This window comes from Tyto alba, unplaced genomic scaffold (genome assembly GCF_018691265.1).
Source record: "Tyto alba isolate M040663 unplaced genomic scaffold, T.alba_DEE_v4.0 Super-Scaffold_40, whole genome shotgun sequence".
Classification (NCBI taxonomy): domain Eukaryota; kingdom Metazoa; phylum Chordata; class Aves; order Strigiformes; family Tytonidae; genus Tyto; species Tyto alba.
Genome location: NW_024881316.1, coordinates 13,172,030 through 13,190,886, shown reverse-complemented (window position 1 = coordinate 13,190,886; position 18,857 = coordinate 13,172,030). Strand labels below are relative to the sequence as shown.

Below are 18,857 nucleotides of genomic sequence, written 5' to 3'. Positions count from 1 at the left end.
ATAATTGGAAAATTTTGATGCATGTATTAGTTAATGATCATTTCTGAAGCCACTGGAAGAAAATTAATTTGCCTTCCAAAATGAAGGCTTGTACAAGGAACCAAAGAGATTTTAAGATGGAGCTTGACTAATTCGTGATATGTGACATTATCTACAATAGCAGAGGACTAAATTTAATGAAACACAGGAGTTCCATGTGGTCCTAGCTACAAACCACACCAATTAGTTCAAGTCTATGGGGTAAAAACTGATCACAAAAGCCAAGACAGACATCTGACAGCATAGAACCCAGAGCTAAACCCTTTCTGAAAGAGTCTTTTCATCAGATTCCCATCCCAGCCTGTCAACAGAGAAGCAACAGTGGTAAATGCAAGATAACGCTATGCAAGAGGAGGTCAGATGGACTCCACTCTCTCTGGCACCGGACAGTAACCTCCACTGCCCGGGCAGGACTGACCTTTTGAGACAATGACCTTCTACATGCCCTAGCATCACTAGAAGATTCTGAGTCACAGAATCCTGACGTCCTTCCTCTCAATAAAGCACCACTATCAAAAACAGGAAAAAAAAACCATACTCATTTAATAATTCAAAACCAAACCTCTCATCCCAAGTACAGCCTTTTTTTCTTGCCAAATGAAATGTCACAGATTATACAAAGACACTAGTAGCCTTCACTATTGTATTTCCCTAGACAAGCACACATTTCTTTGGTGGCAGTTCAAGCAATAAGCAAATTCTCTTGCAAACTTTCCCCCCTGCTGTGCTGGCACAGCTTCATAGTCACTGGATATTGCAGAAGGAGCAGAAGGAAGAGACAAGGTGACATGAACAAAAGGCCAGGGGAGATGGAAAGTCTACCTTAAACCAGATCGAATAGGTTGCTGATGAATATAAAACTACCACCCTCAATACTACAGCAATGGGAGCTAATGTACATGTCACTAAAACAGTCAAAATAAAGCTATAGGCAATGTCATGTGAATGAACAATGAACAGACATGGTATTAAAATGTGTGGAAATACACTTTGAAAGCAGTGTGTCCTGCAGACAGCTTTTCATATCATTCAGCCTTATCCAAAGAAGTCACATAAGCAATACAGAAGGCAGTTTTCTCTATTATATCATGTTCTGTTACTTTTGAAAGTTATTTTCGTATCTTATTTATCATGGAAAATATAGGTAAATGATCCAATTTGTCTTCCTTGACCTCCAAGTGACACTGCCTAGAAATTCTAGACTTTTGCTCTCTCCAAAGATCTCTGTTATTTCTTCTAAACTGTGAGGAAGAGTTCACATCCTTCGAGATATGAAATGTAAAAAAAAAGAAAAGGAAACAAACAGAAAAATCTCAGGCATTTACATACACTTAATCAAAGCACCAAACCTATCACTCAAGAAAACCCGCAGAGGGTTGGATTTATGAAGTTGAGTGCAGGTTCATCTATGCAACAGTTCACTCTCTCTTCTTCTACCACTCTTACTTATCTACTTAATTTCAAATAAGAATATAACAGCTCTGAAACAGGGGCTGTGTGTCCATCATCTACCACAGCATGCACCTGCAGTGTGATGGAACCAAAGGTCTCAGAAGAAAGAAATTACTGTGAGCAAAAGCCATGTCCCTTCACAATTTATGCAGCTCATAAACTAACTGCTCCTCCAGTATTCATCTTCTGCAGCCTCTCCTTCCTGTCCACTTTTGCCACGCTTTGATTTGAATTTGAAAATAATCTCCTTGGATCATGCACCATGCTTTTATTTTTCAGCCAAGTGCTATGCACAGTTTTTGTTAACAGATTGCCCAAGGACACACACAATGAGTCATGGAAAGAGTCAGGATTTCTTGGCTCTTAATCCGATGCTCAGACAAGGCCTCTCATTTTTCCAATTTTCGAGGGCCAGCAGGTGGGGGGAAGAGAAGAAAAAGGAAGGAGAAGAAGATGGAAAGAGGCTTTTTGGGTAAGCAAAATAGACAACCAGAAAAAAAACCTGCACAAGCTCTTTCTCTTCTCAGTTTCAGATGACTGATGTAACAGTAATTGAAAAATCTACTGAAGAACTTAAATCTGGTTTTAAGAAAATGTAATGGATAGAACAGAGGAAAAATATTAATGGGCAGAAAAAACCCCCACAAACATGTGACATTTCTTAAAGCAGAAACAAAATAATCAGTTTGCTCAACAAGAATGGAAACAAAAGAGAAAGGAGCTTACAGACTTAGAGGGCAAGGGGATTTGGGAATCTTGCTCCCAAATGGGAGGGTGGGTAGCATCATTAGCATATGCCCACCCCATAGCTGTAAAAAGTCTGGGGGTTGTGAACATGCAAGTAGGTGACGTGAATCAACTCTCACTTGAACACACTTCAAAAACATTCTGTGTGTTACACTAGTCTATTTAACTTAGGAAGCCAGTTCCCTCAAGACCACCTATAATTAGCAAGAGATGAGGAACATTCAAGACAAATATAGATCATGCAGAGGTGATGTATCATCAGCCTGAGAATAATTAATAACCATCCTAGTAGTGCCACCTACTCCAAAAGACTGTGCAACAGTTTACAAGACCCATAATGTCATACAGAAACAGGAAAATAATTTTTCATCCCCACAAAAGTAGGCCACCCATCATATTCTGAAAAGGGATCCAAGCAAAAAAACAAATGGATTTTGAGACAAGTTGTACTCATTTATCATTGCAAAGCACAGCTCACACGTGGGCTTTGGCAGCACTCTGGCTAACTGGCTGAAATGATACCCATTTCAAAATAAAACAGTTGTTAAAACACCGATGCCAGTGAAAGACATTAACTGCAAGTATACATATATGCACATATGTATGAGATATTTAGGGACTGCTTGTCTCAGTGGGCTGGAATAATGAGATTATTTAGAGACTACTGCCTCAGAATACAGGTATCTCAGGATCCGTGCATTTTGTTACCATCCATATTACAACAACAGCAAACAGTCCTGCTGTGTTCATGACAAATATTTGCACTCCCAACGTAACCCTCACTGAGGAGATCTAGAGCAACATCTAACAGGTACAGTCAACCCTATATTGGGGACTGAAGGTGGCTTCTTTGGGTCTCTACTCACACTAATTAAATTGTTAACTGCAACAACAGCCATCACCAGAAAACTATTTTAGCAGAGGATGAGAACCAAGTGAGCCAGGAGGTGGTTCTTTACAGATTCTCAATGAGACACGAGCAGTAAACAGCACAGCATTAGCCTGTATGCCACCAGGAGCCCTGCTGAGAAAGGACATGGAAAGGCCAAGGTACCCAATGCGCTCTTTGCCTCCGGCTTTACTGGTATGACCAGCCTGCAGGAATCACAGGTCTGGATCTAGCAGACTTACTCTTGGTGAAGGAGGACCGTGGAACACTTAAAGTGCACATACATCTGCATCAGGAAAAGTGTTGCTAGCAAGTTGAAGGAGGTGATCCTTCACCTCAGCTCAGCACTGGTAAGGTCACATCTGGAGTGCTGGGTCTAGGTCTGGGCTCCCCAGTACATGAAAGATACGGACTTAATGAAACAAGGTAGGGGATAACAAAGGGCCACGAAGATGACTAAGGGACCAGAGCATCTTTCATATGAGGAGAGGCCACGAGCTGGGACTGTTAAGCCTGGAGAAGAGAAGGTCCAGGGGAAACATATCAATGCGTATAAATACCTAATGGGAGGGAGTGAGGATGAGATTCTTCCCACTAATAGTGGTAGCGCCCACTAACAGGACAAGAGGCAATGAGCACAAATTAAAGAGCATGAAATTCCTTCCAAACCCAATAAAATACTTTTTTACTGTGAGGACGGTAGAACACTGGCACAGGTTGCCCAGGGAGGTTGTGGAGTCTCCATCCTCAGAGATATTTAAAACCCAACTAGACATGGTCCCAGGCAATCTGCTCTAGCTGCCTGTGCTCTAGCAGGGGGTTGGACTAGATGACATCGAGGTTACTTTCAACCTCGGTATCTCTGTGACGGTAAATATATTTCTGGTGCACACATTTTTGAAGTGAACAAATTAATTTACAAAGACTGGTTATTAAAGCACCCTTCAAGACAAACTGTTACAGTGTTTTGTAAAACCTCCAAATCAGACTTTTTCTGCTCTGCATTTTTTTTGGGGGGGGGGTGGAGGTGTGTTTAGATGTCATGCAAATTTCACTTTCCCTCTTCAGTTTGCTCCCTAAGCTTCCTTTTATATAACAGCTTCCTTCATTCACTTGAAAGATACTTTAGTCAAATACTGGACAGAAAATACTTCTGAATTAAACATTATCTGGCAGTATTGGCTGACTCACCTCCTCTTCTCTTCCTCACCTCCTTCACACCCTCTTTTCTTTATATTACAATATTGTATGACTCCGTTCTTCAGCTCGTAGTTCCATGCAATCCATGTTATTCTCTTCAAGCGTCTTTTTTTACCTCTCTTATTTCTTTGGCTGTTTTTCAGCCATTGAATACTTTCCAGTTTCAGATGAAAATAACAATTAGGTTTTATTATTATGAGACCTTTTCTTGTACTGATAAAAATCTTATTATGCAAAACAAAGCTAGCACTATTTCTTTAACAATGAGATTTTTATGTTCATCTTTTATCTTCTTTTTAGAAAACATCAATGACCTTCAAGGAGAATCAATTTTCCAGCTTCTTCTTTCTATTCTTTTTCTTACTTTTTTAATCCAATTTCACTGTCAAGGACAAGTATATATGAACAAATTATACACTGAAGTCATAGCTCCCTTGAGGTATCATTCTGGATTACTGAAGTATAATTATTACAGTGCATTCGTCTGCTCTAAGACTTCCAAAATACTGTTTAAAACTCCTCCCTTAGAGCAAGGCCACTAAAAAATATGCTGTTAAAACCTAACTACCTGCATTATAAAAAAATTTAGCACTTCACAAAATTCATTGAAGAAAAAAATAGCATAAGTTAGTGGAAATGTAGACAGTTGATAATCAAGAACACAGTTAGAAATGTGCAAAATCCAAAGTTGAGGATCATACCATGACCTTAAGGTCTGAAATAACCTGAAGTGGCTCAAAATTTTATTATCTTTATAAGATAAACATCAAGAACTAGGAAAGTCTGAAACCAGACACTGAACATTTCTGTGTGAAAACCTTTAATTCAGTGGTACTCAGTTAGTGAAAAGAAGAAAACTGAAAAAATGTTCGCTTCAGTCTTCTAAAAAATATCATTTTCCTGGACTTCTCACACTAAAACCCTTATTGCTTGACAGACAATTGGAACAGATATTTTTTATTCACTTTGAACATTTCACTCATTTTGTACCCTGAATTTAAGCATTTTATACAAATTCCTATTGTACTGCATAGGCAAATAGACTCAAAAAAGACTAATCCCAAATAGGATTTAGATCCTCAAGACCCTTATATTCCTTAAAAAGACAAAGTAAATGAGCATGGTTGTTTGCATGTGCAAGGATTACTTTTATAATGTGACTGATCCTACCTACCTTTAATTATTTAAAATCATTCATTTTCCTTTAGCTGACTTTTTAAAATAGACGTTCTGGTGTTTAAATCTCAGACATCATTTCAAATATCTAATTTTTCACATTACATACATTTTATGCACAGTCATAGATATATGTCCACTGTGTTTTACACAAAGTGTGAGTAAAGAAAAAAAATGCTTTGCACTTTTCACTTTGTTTTATTTCTCTGGCTGATCTCTTCCCAACTATAAAACACAAACAAAGCCTGTTTAAAAGACAGACAGACTGAAAGACAGAAAGAAAAAAACCCACAGACCTTGAACACTAGAAGCAAAATTAAATTAGTTACCTGCTAGAAGCATGAAGCATTAATGAAATAGAACTAGAGACTTTTCCCCTTAAGAGGAACATTTATTCTGTGTTAATTAAATTCTTTTATTCAAAATCTATACTTACCCAGGCGTAAAAATATTACATCATATCAATAAACTGCAGAGTGTAAGCAAGTACTACACTATAAGCATCTTTTTCTCCATCTAGTGGAGTGAAGCCTTTAAATCATTTATACTGTTAGAAGCCTTCAAAGAAATTACAAAAAATAACAGAAAACCCTCTGCATGAACCAGCAGCCACAGTTATTAATTCACTTGTCTAATGAATAGCTATCAGAAACTAGCTCCAAGCATTTGCTTGCAAAGTTCACATGCAATAGTGTTAATGAGGAACTTTCAGAGAGTCTGCAATAATTATTTCTCTACAATATATTCTGCTGGCTGGTTTATTAATTTGCAGTCCAGTTCTGCACCACTGAAGCCAAAGAGAGTTTTGACATTAACTTCAATAGGTTCAGGTCCTTGCCTACAATGTTGAGCTATTATCACAAACGCTTCAGGTGCATTTCTATAAACCAACACAAACTAATTAAAGCAAAGCTGCAACTACTAAGGCACCATCTCTAGCATCTTTAAGCTTACAAGATGACAAACAGGCTTCTAAGTCTTCAGGTGGACACCTAAATAGATTGCCTGACTTTCAGAACCACTCACTATTTGTTCACTTGAATGAGAACTCTAGGTAATCCAAATTACCAGCAACTTTTATTGGAATGGCCAAAAGTGGTCTGGCAAGTCACTTTTGCATAAACAGAGCGGTGTGTGAGACTACGACAATGTCTTGACATTAAATTCTTTTTCCTGTGACTTGCATCTTCTTCAGAATGATTACCTTGTTGTAAAAAAACATTATGGATTGTTTTGAGAGTTATTTTGGAAGATTTAATCAGGCACTCATCTGTTTTGTAAATTATCTGAATGTAGGTTGGGAGAGGACTATAATCCAACAGCAACATTTTCAGGTGTTAGCATTTGCACTTTAGTAAGTATCAGTACTTTAACCTGTATCAGTACTGTTGTGAAAGAGCCACACTTGACTTCTGCATTGTTTTGTATTAGGAATGAATGCTTTGCCTTGACAGGAAAGGCTGACATAAAATGAATAGCTAATAAGTGTCACCAGGGTTTTCTTCAGCTTCTGAGCTACACTTAAAAATATGTAAACAGCGTCTCACTTCTGACAGTTCATTATAACTAAATCACAGTAGCACAGTCATTTTGAGGTGGAATTGGAGCTCAGCTTCATCTAAATCTGCTGTTGTGGATGCAAACTTGTTGAATGCTAGAGTCCTCAGAAGATGGTCCAAAAACCAGGTAAATAAGGGAATGGTCTCCTTCCCAACTCCTCACACAGGAGTGGCTTAAATAACATGGAACAAGATTCAGTAGCTCTTTCAAAATCAATGTTAGCATTAAGACATATAGCTCACCACTTCTTATTTGCATATATCAAAATCCCATTTCATTTATAATCTTGTCAAATTTTGGTCTCAGCAGTATCCTGGCTCCTCCTAGGAGAGTTCAGAGCAGCGGCACACTGCTGGAGCAGTGGAGTACTTCTCAAATTCCAGTTATCCAATAGCATCAGCGCTTGAGCAGAGACAACCTTATCTGAAATTTGTATTTACTTATACAGTTGAATTTCAATCCCCGAGGATTTATTAGCTACATGGGATGTTGCATGGATTTAATTTTATTTGCTGTTGAATTTCTTCTCAAGGAATTCTAGGTTGAACATTTCTAACTGAAAAAATTCTTAACCTTGTTTACTGGTATCAGGATTAAGTCCAGATTTTAGAAAGAACACTACATGAGGGGGAAAAAATGGGTAGGAAATAAAGAGGAGAAGAGGCACATACAAGCTTACAGAACAGAATGCAGTAAGTTTTACTTATTTTATTTAGTCACATTTTTAAAATCACCTTTAAATAGAAAAAGCAGTCACCTAATGGAATATATCCCCAGGATAATCATGCAGAATAGACACTTCTGATTAATTTAACTAGTCACTAGCTACTGCTCTATAAAAATACAGCTGAAAATGCATTCTGTTTCTGTGGAAGCAGAGAATGCAACCTGAAACACGAAGGTTTCTGTGTGTTCAGCAGGTTCTTTTTTTTTTTTTTTAAATAAGAAGTAAAGTTGAGTCTACTTTGTTACAAAGAAGGATATAAAGCCCTGTTGTTCCCCTCCCAGCCTCAGTTCATCCACCTTATCTGAAAAGAAACAAATACAATTTAGATAACTGTAAGTATTAAAAGTTAGTTTCTAATCAGTGAAAAGGTATAAGAGAATCACAGGGCTGTCTGCTCATAAATGGTATGGAAACAAAATAAACTGGTATCTAATAGACTTGAGAAAGTAACATGGAAACTCATCAGCGCAGAAAACCCAAAGTGGTCAACAAAGAGGAAAACAAGGCAGTCCTGGAATTTAATTTCTGAAAAGCTGGAAGATGAATAGAACAGACTTTGTTGAAAACATGAAATAAAGAGTAAGCAACAGGCTCTGTGGTGAGTTAAAAAAGAAATGTGTTAGCTAGTCACCCCCCATTACACAATGATAGCCATCTTTTTTTGATTCGGTGGGACATCTACACATGAAAATAGAAAATGTATCAAAGACTGGAGCATCAACAACAAGAAAAACTTCTATCTGAAACTGAATTATGCAGGCAAATAGTTATTGAGAAGAACTAGAAGTACGGTCAGTGACACAAGTCACAGAAAGGGAGAACATCTGAACAGTACAGTGTTCAGTCATTTTCAGGATCCTATTTAGGAATGCCAGGCATTCTGGAAGAACTTGGAAGTGTACTGGGCAGACAAAAAAAAGATTAAAATAACATCTTCACTTGTACAAGTTTGCAGGCAAGATCCTTTTTCATGTAGCCAAGGTGCTTAATACTATTTTTTTCTTCTATTTTCCCTATAAAATTCAAGCTCACTAAAAGCAACAGAAGGAATATAGCTCCCCGATCTGTTTCATCAATTCATAACACCACAGTTCACAAAAATAATGAAGACTGGGAAATGGCATTTTAAAATAGTCTTTTTCTCTATTGACTATGCTTTTATAGCTTACGGTAGTGATATGGGAATAATAATTTTATATTTTTTTTCCATAAGGCAGAATCACTTCCTATTTTACTTGTCAAGCTGCCAGGAGACAGATAAAGAAACATTAACCAGAATGCCTGGCGCAAGTCCAAACAGCAATCACACTCTGCCTACCCAACACCCTGTGATCTTACTCGGCTATGGCATCTTCAGATTTCTGCATGTTTTTCTACATAGTGTTAAATGGTTGCCAGGTTTCACCTTAAGGCATAACAGCTTTTTGTTGAAGACTAAATGGTCTCCTTATTTCAGTAGGCTGTGCTAATGCTTACACACCGTTTTGCCCTTCTCTTTCTTCTTCCTGTAGGAGTATTCCAAATCTTATTTTAGGAGCACTATAAACTGCATACACTGAGATACGTCCTCACACACTCATGTGTAGAACAGCTTCCCTTAATTCAAAAGTAGTAGAGCTATAGTACAAATGAATATTTGCACAGATGATTTTTTTCACTGGTCAAAGCAGCAAGCAACTTGGAGACAATGGAAATAATCCTGCCCTCCTTATGGCCAGTCAGAACTGTGCTGGTGTATGTCAGTGGGAACACCACCAGCCTACTGAAGGAGTAGCTGATCCTTCTCATCTCATAGACCTCTCTTCAGGTCTTTCCCAGCCTCTGGACAGACAGTGATCTGGCCTGCTTCCCCACGTCATGTTTCTCCCCATTCTAGCTTTCCTAAAACCCAATCCTAAATTTTCTTTCTTATTAAGAAAGAGCTTTCAAGCAATACCATTTGTCATCAGCCACTACCCCCAAATCAAAGACCTGTGATTTAAGGACAATTCAGAGCACACTGCTCTCTTCACTGACATCACAACAGAATGATGGACTTCTACTTCTGAGGGAAGGCAAACTGTATGTTTCTCACTGGAGGCATTACTGACTTCTTCACCAAAAGATCCGTTCCAGACTAATTTTCAGCTGACAAAAAAAAAGCGAAAACATAATAACCCTCTTCCTTTTCGTCCACCATGCACTTTATCATAGTCAAGGCATCGATTCAATTATTATGCTCTGGCTTTGCAGACTTCTGTGTATTTGTCCATTTGTCTCCTTGAAGACATCATTACCGTTTCCAACTATTTAACACATAACACCCCTGAGCTGCTCTGAGTGCCTTGGCATGCTGCCTCGTCTGCCAATACAGTGCTAGAATTCAGTGACATCCTCCTCCAGGATCCCTCAAAATTTTGTAGTCTGTGATAACATCACAACTATTCTAGCCTACAGCTGAAATCGAATAGGGTTGAATCCACCTATTTTTAAAGCACCTGTAAACCTACTAAGAAGCACCCTTATAAATACATCTTTTTTTTCTGTAGAGCTTTCTGGAATTCCCAAGTAGCTTCAAAGCTTCCATCCAGACTCTTAACGGCAATGAACAGCATTGTAGCTTTCTGTAACAACACCCATTCACAAAGCAAACATGAAACATTAAAGAAAAATTTCCATTATAGAAACATTGCAATCCAGTGACTCAGTATTATTTTCAAAGCAATAGCTGGCTATCTAGCTTTATGCAGCTGAAAACCAGATTTCTGTACCTTGTTGGCTAGGATCTTGAAACTTACCCCACACATAGGTCAACCTATTAGTTATGACCTGGATAGAGCTAAGATTAACTTAGAGAAACCAAGGTTTTGGAGGGAAGCAGCTCTAATGAGATAAATTAACTACAAACCATGTTGGACATGTGCAGTGATATTTGGTTGTACGTAGGGCTAAATATTTCTTTTGAGCAGAGCCTACTTCTCTGTCACAAAGGCAAGCCTCAGTTAATAAACAGAAATGGATGTTCTAAAAGTGTATCAGACCTCCTATAAGACATTTCTTTATGTATAAATTCATAAAACATGGGTATTTGTCTGGTCTCTTTCCATAATGCACTCAGTGTGGTGCCTGTTAATAAAGAACAGGAGTTTGGTGCCTGTTGACAAAGAACACAAACTCTCAGCTTGTGTTTAATAGCACATTACGGACACAAGTACTGCATAATTAGGATGTAAGAGCTACACTTCTAGATTTCAAAATCACTTGGGAAAAGCAGAAAATTCACAATAGAAGCAAACAGGAAATTAAATGAGTGGTATCAATCAGGTGTCTTCATTCTTAACTAGTTCTGTCTTCACCCCTTTCAAGAGGTTGATAACATGGACCAGACTATCTAAACTGGATTTTTGCAGTAAGTTGTACATTCATGTCTAAACAGTAAATGACTGTATTGGGTTTGAATGGCCAGATTTTGATAGTGTGGGAGGAGGGGCTACAGATGTGGCTTCTGTCAGAAGCTGCCAGAAGCTTCCCCTGTGTCTGACAGAGCCAGTGCCAGGTGGCCAAGATGGACCCACCGCTGGCCAAGGCCAAGACCATCAGCAACAGCAGTAGCATCCCTTAAGAAAAGGAGAAAGAAGCTGTGGGAAAGCAACTGCAGCCAGAGAGAGGGGTGAGAATACATGAGAGAGCAGACACCAAGGTCAGTGAAGAAGGAGGAAGACGAGGTGCTCCAGGTGCCAGAGCAGCCTGTGGAGGACCCCACACCAGAGCAGGTGGATGCCCAAACAAGACTGTGATCCCGTGGCTATTCCACACTGGAGCAGGCTCCTGGCAGGACCTGTGGCCCCATGGAGAGAGGAGCCCACGCTGGAGCAGGTTTGCTGGCAGGAGCTGTGATGCCGTGGGGACCCCACGCTGGAGCAGTCTGTTCCTGAGGGACTGCACCCCGTGGAAGAGACCCATGCTGGAGCAGTGTGTGAAATGCAGCCCCCGTGGGAAGGTCTGATGTTGGAGAAATTCATGGAGGGACCCCACACTGGTGTAGGTGAAGAGTGTGAGGAGTCCTCCTCCTCCTGAGCAGAAAGGAGCAGCATAAACGTGTGATGAACTGACTGCAACCCCCATTCCTTGTCCGCTTGCACCGCTGGCAGGGAGGAGGTAGAGAAATCAGGAGCAAAGCTGAGCCCAGGAAGAAGCGAGGGGTGGGGGGGAAGGTGTTTTAAGATTTAGATTTTATTTCTCATTATCCTACTCTGATTTGATTGATAATAAATTAAACTAATTTCCCCAAGTCGAGTCTGGTTTGTTCATGATGGTAACTGCTGAGTGATGTCCCTGTCCTTATCTCGACTGACGAGCCTTTCATTCTATCTTCTCTCCCGGGTCCAGCTGAGGAGGGGAGCGATGGAGCAGCTTTGGTGGGCATCTGAGGTCCAGCCAGGGTTAACCCACCACAATGGCATATTTGAGCATGTTTTCTATGAAAACTGCTTTGAAATGTATTACCAGATGCTGATGCTGTATTACCAGGTGGCTGTTGCCGGATTCTAGGCAGAAGGAATTGCACACAAAGGAGTTGGTTTCTCTGGCAGATTTTCCCTCTCAAGCAGCAGGGGAATGTATTTCCAAAGGAGGCACTTGCCTGTGTGCTGCATGTATGCTGCTTCTCACTGGAAGCTTGTGGGGTTTTTGCAATTAAATCTACTTCTGTTTAGAATATGCTCAGGTTCACTCTCTCCCATTTCTTCTCTATTGCAGAACTGTCTTGGAAGAAAAGAAGCATTTAGCTCTTCTGTGAAACAGATGGCAAATTTTTAATCTTAGTTTAGGTCAAGGTCCTGACTCTCCATCACTGAGCACTGAAGTAGTCATAAAATTTTGTGCTTCCACAAGTAAGCTCACCTGCATTTCTCCTGTTCATGGATTCAGTTTAGGTTTAAATGTGATTGACTTTGTTCTGTTTCAGGCCAATATAAATGGATAGCTCCTTTCCATTAGAAGAAATGTAGCCATGCCACATATTAGATAAGTGAGATAATCCCTTCCCATCAGTATCTCCAAAGCAGCACCAGGTATCACAAAACCACAGACTAGAAATGAGAGCCTGTGGTGCAGATACAGGTGAATCACATTTGGGACACATAAGAAGGTGCAGGACATTGCTCAATATGCTCCTGCATATGCAGAGCCAAACAGTTCCCAGATAGGAGACATAACGTTTTAATGAAGTTAAATGCAGAATCAGCAGTATGAAACATTTTTGGTACAGGTTCAACAAAGACTTAAAAATACTAATTATAGTTCAATAAAAAAATTGTTCCGTTTCAGCTTGAGGCCCCAAAAGCCAATGTTAAAAGAAATGGATAGTCCCAGTGTTCAAGAAATACAAATGAACACTCTAGAGATACTTTTAAAAGATAGTTTACAGTGAACACCAAGTAAGATAACCTGTGTGGCATAATAAAAATCAACTTAATATAGGACAATTAAGTAGCAGACAAGAAAATCAAGAGAATAATCTCTTAATTGAACCTAGAAATCTCTATCATTCTGCAAAGAAGTATTTAGATTTCTCTTTGAAACACTCTCTTAATATCACTTGCTCTTGTCAGCCTTTGTTCAATGTAATTTTATAATTTTTTTCCGAATTATTCTGCAATGTTTCACCATATTTATCATGGCTTTTAATAAATAAAGACAAACACAAACAAACCCCCCAAATATACATGTTATAACTTCTTTTATTTTAAAGTCAATAAAGTACTTGTTTGCATATTTTACAAAACTACATCTGCTTTCCCATATAAGGGTTGGGTACTTACTTCCTATTTAAATTAAATTGTTTGAAATAAAACTTAAAAACTTCCACATAATCATCACAATAAAAGAGAAAATTAACCCATCCTATGTCATCCTGGCAACCTATCTGAGTTAGTCAAAATTAGAATAAGGCCATAGCAGGCACTTTTATACTAATCTGCAAAAACTGAATCACCTTTAGTTTGAGGGAAATAGGAGCAGCCAAAAGAGGCTGACACTAAGTACACTTGTTTTCATCATTGTAGTTTACATTTTGTAAAACTGGTCAGCTAAGGGAAACAAAAATGACTGTATTTCAACAGAGACTGCAATGAATTTGCAGTGGGTTTTCCATATTACTGTCAATGTTCATTCAGAAGTTTCAGAGCCACAAGCTTCAGAAAAAAATTTAAAAAACCCCTGTCAAAAAATATCTTACTGTATTTAGGATATCATTCGTTATCTGCAAAATATTACAGAATACACATGTTGAAATCTATAACTCATTTTGTGGAAGATCTTCAGTAAGAAAGTAATACAGCATGTAATTTTAAAAAATGTTTTTTTAATATTTTACTGCACAAATAGACATTTTATTTTTCCTTTATGGGAAAGTTTAATGAAAGACACAATATTCTGAAAGCCATTCCTTTCCTCTTGATATTTTCATCTCTTTTATCACTATTTCACAAACAATTCTGAACCAGAGTAGCTCCTTGTCCTGTCTTTGCTGCTATCTGACAGTGCTCCAAAGTAGTGGGGTTCAACTTAAATGCATCTGTGCAACTTCCACTGTTCCAAATGCCCAGAACGGACCAAAAGGAGGAGCTGAGCTTAGCAGACTTTTCTAAATTTTACTCAGCTGTTTGCTTCAAAAAGGACTGCGAGAAAACACAGATGCATCTGCAAGTGTCCTCTATCTTCAGCTAACTTATTTTTGCAATAAAGAAGTTTGAAAGTGCTTTTTATAAATATGTATATATACACACACATATAAAAATCAAAAGTATCAATATTAAAAAGCACTGAATATCAAGACACACCTTAGTTCAGATCACACGTAGACCTGACAGACAGCAGTAATTTTGTATTTTGTCTTCCATGAGTCTTTTGAGTACTTTCAATACTCATATACTAGATGCATTAAACTGTAATGAATACTGTATTTATTCATTCTTTTGTTTTCTGATCAACTTGCTACTTTATATCTATAAACCTGTCACTTTTAGGAAGTTTTCTGTACTCTATTAAAAGACTTTAGATGAGAGAGAACTTGACAGTTATGAGAAACTTTTTTTTTGGAGGCAAAGTAACTGCAAATGAGTTTTTCCTTCAGAGGCACCTCTAGGAATGCTTACTGCAACAACAGAATGAACACTTTTTGTTTTTTCTTAGACACTGACTCTACTTCTCTTAACCAAATTGGACTGTGAGCTGATAAGCTACCAGTGGCATTGGGTGCACCAAAAAATATTGAGGGCTATTTCAAATGAAATTTTGAAACTGTTTGGCAGTTCTTAATCACAATCTTCTTTCAATTTCATGCAACTATAAAAGCAAAAATAAAACAGTGATCTATTTAACTCTGAGAACTCTTGTTACAGTCTGTGGCCTTTTGAATAGTGCCTTGAGATGGGAAGTGAAATGCCTGTTTTCCCACAGTATCAGCAGTGGGAGAGAATGTGCTGAACAGCCCCATAGATCACCATAACTATTCAATATCCAGGACATTTTCTGTTCACCGTGCTTGAATTCAGAGAAAGACGAGATAAGGTTAGCAAAACACAGCAGAGATTACTTGTCACTTTAAAGCATCCCCCCGTGTTAACCGTTTTGTGTGGCTCTAAAGTACCAACACACCCTCCCAGACTGTGCTGAGGAGCAGCAGCTGAACAGTTCAGTGATAAAGTACACGATAACTCAAGTGGGTGCTAGCTCTAAGTGTTCGCAAGTATTAAGAATAATACAAAGTCAAGCCCAATCGTTCCTAAAGCAAAGGGCTGACAGCTTAGGTGGGTGGAGGGCCAGACAGATCAGGGGTGCAATAAGGTAACACAGCCTTCCCCAGTGTCACAGGCGTGAGGAGAGAGCAGCAAAACCATGCTCAGAGCAATAGCAAGGTAAAGATTATTTCAGTCTTTTCTAGTAACAAACTCCTCTCTCCCTTCTTACTGCTTTCTGCATTGCTCCAGTATAAAGATCAAGTGACTCAGTCAATCCTATTCCTTTGATCTGAGACCTCTTTAATATGGGTGAGGGATTACAAACCTGGGAAGGTGTAAATCAGGTACGCAAATCCATATTCTCCAGTAAACCCAGGGGGCAGTGACCAACCAGCAAGAATCAGTCTATCCACTTTGGTCCCTCAGAGTTTCCAGGCTCAAGCTTCCTAAGATTTAACTCCCTACAGTCTACCAGAACAACTACACAGGTAACGAGAGATGAACTAAAGACAATCTAGTACCTAGGACCAACAGCTTGGGAAGCTTAAAAGCTGGCTGCAGTGAGCACCTTAAACTCAGCAGAGAGCTATGTAACATAGTCTGCTGCTGCTCCTCTCTTACAGGCTCCTCCAGTGACATAAATCACACATAGAGATCTTCCCAGGGTCAAAACGGAATTGAAATGTGATTTCAAATATTATGTTACTAAGTAGTAGCACACCACTGGAAAATAAAATGTAATTTATGTCTCAGTACAGATATGGAGTCTGCTAAGCCAGTCCCAGAGCACTTCTAGAGCACAAAGAACAGAATTTAGTACAGAGATGATTAGCAGCTAAGCACATTTCCTTCGTGTGCTTTTTACAACTTAAACATCATCCAGTGCATATGTATGCCAACTAAAATTTTGGCATGTCAGCAGTGCAATATTGTAATATAATAGGAAGAGAGGGTAAATACAGCCCTGAACAACACAGGGGTGTGAGTGAGATTATTTTTGGCTACCTAATTAAAAACAATTGGATTTTTTAAAGCTATACTTGACATTATATAAGGAGTTAAACTATAAATTTTAGATCACTGCATATACAGCTACCTCTTAGATGCATTTGCAAAAATACTGTATCAAAACATAAAGAAAAGCATCAGTAGAATCTAGTGGTCCATTTAGCTCCACACCACATGTCCAACAGTGGGAACACTTAGGAAAGGAAAAACCTCTCGCACTTTCTTGAGGTCTTTTCCCTTCTAACTCCCCCAGTATTCATATGCCAGTGTTCAGCACCAAGAGCCTGGCCTTCTGTTGAACAAGACTGCCACATGTGGATAACAAGAAATTCTGCAATTCTTTTCAGTTCAAATACAAGGATTATTGTAATATAGATTTTTTTTTTTTTTTCTAGACTATTGCCAGGTCTAGGTCTAGCACAAAATAAATGAAAAACAGTTTTTGTCATTTTGCCATTATTCCATTACGACACATGAAATACTAGTTTTCAATTAGTGCCCTTTTATTATTTCCTGTTTGACTCACTATCTTCACTATTTTGGATGCAAAGGGATCTTATGCTCAGGCAACAGCATAATTTAATATCATTATTCCCTGTACCAGTTGACAGTCACTTGTCCCTTTCTATCTCTAGCCAGATATACAAACCAAAGGAAATCCCAAATCCACAACTTTGGGCCGAGTACGTGCAGAAACAAGACAGGACATACAGTCTCAGCACACAAGAAGAGACTCCTACTTAACCTATCAATCACAGGTAAAGCAGAGAATACCTCAGATTACTGGCAATGTAATGGACAAGGAATACAACCTCCTGGATTAGACAACCAAAATGCTCACTTCTTAATAGGAAACACGGACTGTTCAACCGCACGGGTAACTAGTACTGGCTAATCCTAATCTCGTAATTTTTGAGATCTCACTCTGCTGGCACCCAGGAGATTCTTCAATTTTATTTCCTATGAATGTACAACCCAATAACAAATCCGTCCTTGGGTATTGAGATATCATGTTGTATCAATCAATGGCTGCTGCCATACCTGAGAGTTCACTGTACACAGATCCCCTGTTTCCAACCTCATAAAATTCAAAGGGAGAAGACAATGCAGGTGCATACTTACTTCCTAACATCTAGATGTGTTTTCAGCAGTTGTATACCAGTGTAACTCTATTAAAATCAACTGCCTGATTTTGGTTTATGACCATGTTCTTTCTGGCTTCAGAATTCCACATTAAGATTATTTTTCAGTAAACAGAACTCAGGAACACTAATTAAATGTGCCTTAACTACAAACTGGCAGTATGAACAAATAGTAGCTACCAGGTTTTGTGCTATGAACTGTTTGGGACACTCAGTCTCACTAAGATGATGACTCTTCTACAGATGTCAAAACAAACACAGATTCAGGTATGCTTACTGCTCAACGGCTGGTTACTTTACATTTGTATCAATGCACAACTGATGGACTATGTAGGAAGACAGAAACATCATAAAAAGGTTGAGTTGATATATCATCATGAATTGAGATGTCTCTATTTCATTTGTAAAAATCGTATGTCTTCAGACACATGACAAATTAAAATCATAATTTAATATGCCTGCAACAACGTTTTCTTAGGAAAATTTCTATGACTGATGAGAACTTCAGCAGTAACATACAAAAGAGCACTGGAAAAAACTGTGAATGCTTCACTCCTAATTTTACAGGTTTTCACCCCTTGAATTCTTTATTTTAGCTGAGGAATTTTTTTATTTTTTTTTTTTAAGCCAAGAAGATTTTATAGAATGATTCCAGCTACTCCAGACAAAGCTTGATGAAATTTCTTTAAACATCTAATTTAATTTAAACAGTGATTCACTGTGTAAAAATCCAGTGATATTTCCTTTCTTGGTCTACATATAATACAACTGAAAGAAACTGAGCACTACGAGAAGTTCTCCAATGCTATATTTAATATAATGGAGAATCATGCAACTACAGGACATAAACCTTTACTCTGAAAGGGTTTATGGGCCCCAGCGATCTCTCTTTTTCCTAGAAATAACACCCTTATATTGAAAGAGCAGCTGTTCCTTACCTGAAAAGAGTTCATGCATCGAAGTGAAGGTGGCAGAGAGGTGGTACTCAAACCCAGTATCAGCAGTAATTCCAAACATGTTTCTGATGGAAACTTTAAAGGATGAACTCCAATATCATTTTCCCACTCATCAGCAAGGCTATAAAGTTAAAAAAAAAAAAAAAAAAAAACAACAACAAAAAACCACAACACTTTGCCCTTCTCTTAAAATCTATCTAAACCCCAGGTTTCAAATAAATATTAGAAAGTGTCATAGCA

General features: G+C 38.5%; 1 protein-coding gene across 5 annotated transcripts in view; it reads right to left on the bottom strand.

The window, feature by feature from the left end:
• Window positions 1-18,857, bottom strand: part of UBE3D (ubiquitin protein ligase E3D) — an 88,886-nt gene that overhangs the window by 14,123 nt on the left and 55,906 nt on the right. For 3 of the 5 annotated variants that reach the window (XM_042803655.1, XM_042803660.1, XM_042803661.1), the window contains 2 exons: window positions 18,600-18,738; window positions 12,420-12,529 (listed from right to left, as the gene is read on the bottom strand). The exons of 1 other annotated variant lie outside the window; for it this stretch is intronic. In XM_042803655.1, the coding sequence (XP_042659589.1) occupies window positions 12,437-12,529; window positions 18,600-18,738 (232 nt within the window). In that variant the 3' untranslated portion in view covers window positions 12,420-12,436. Of the gene's footprint in view, window positions 1-12,419; window positions 12,530-18,599; window positions 18,739-18,857 lie in introns of those variants that run through there. One more of the 5 variants, XM_042803656.1, reaches the window with a different exon arrangement.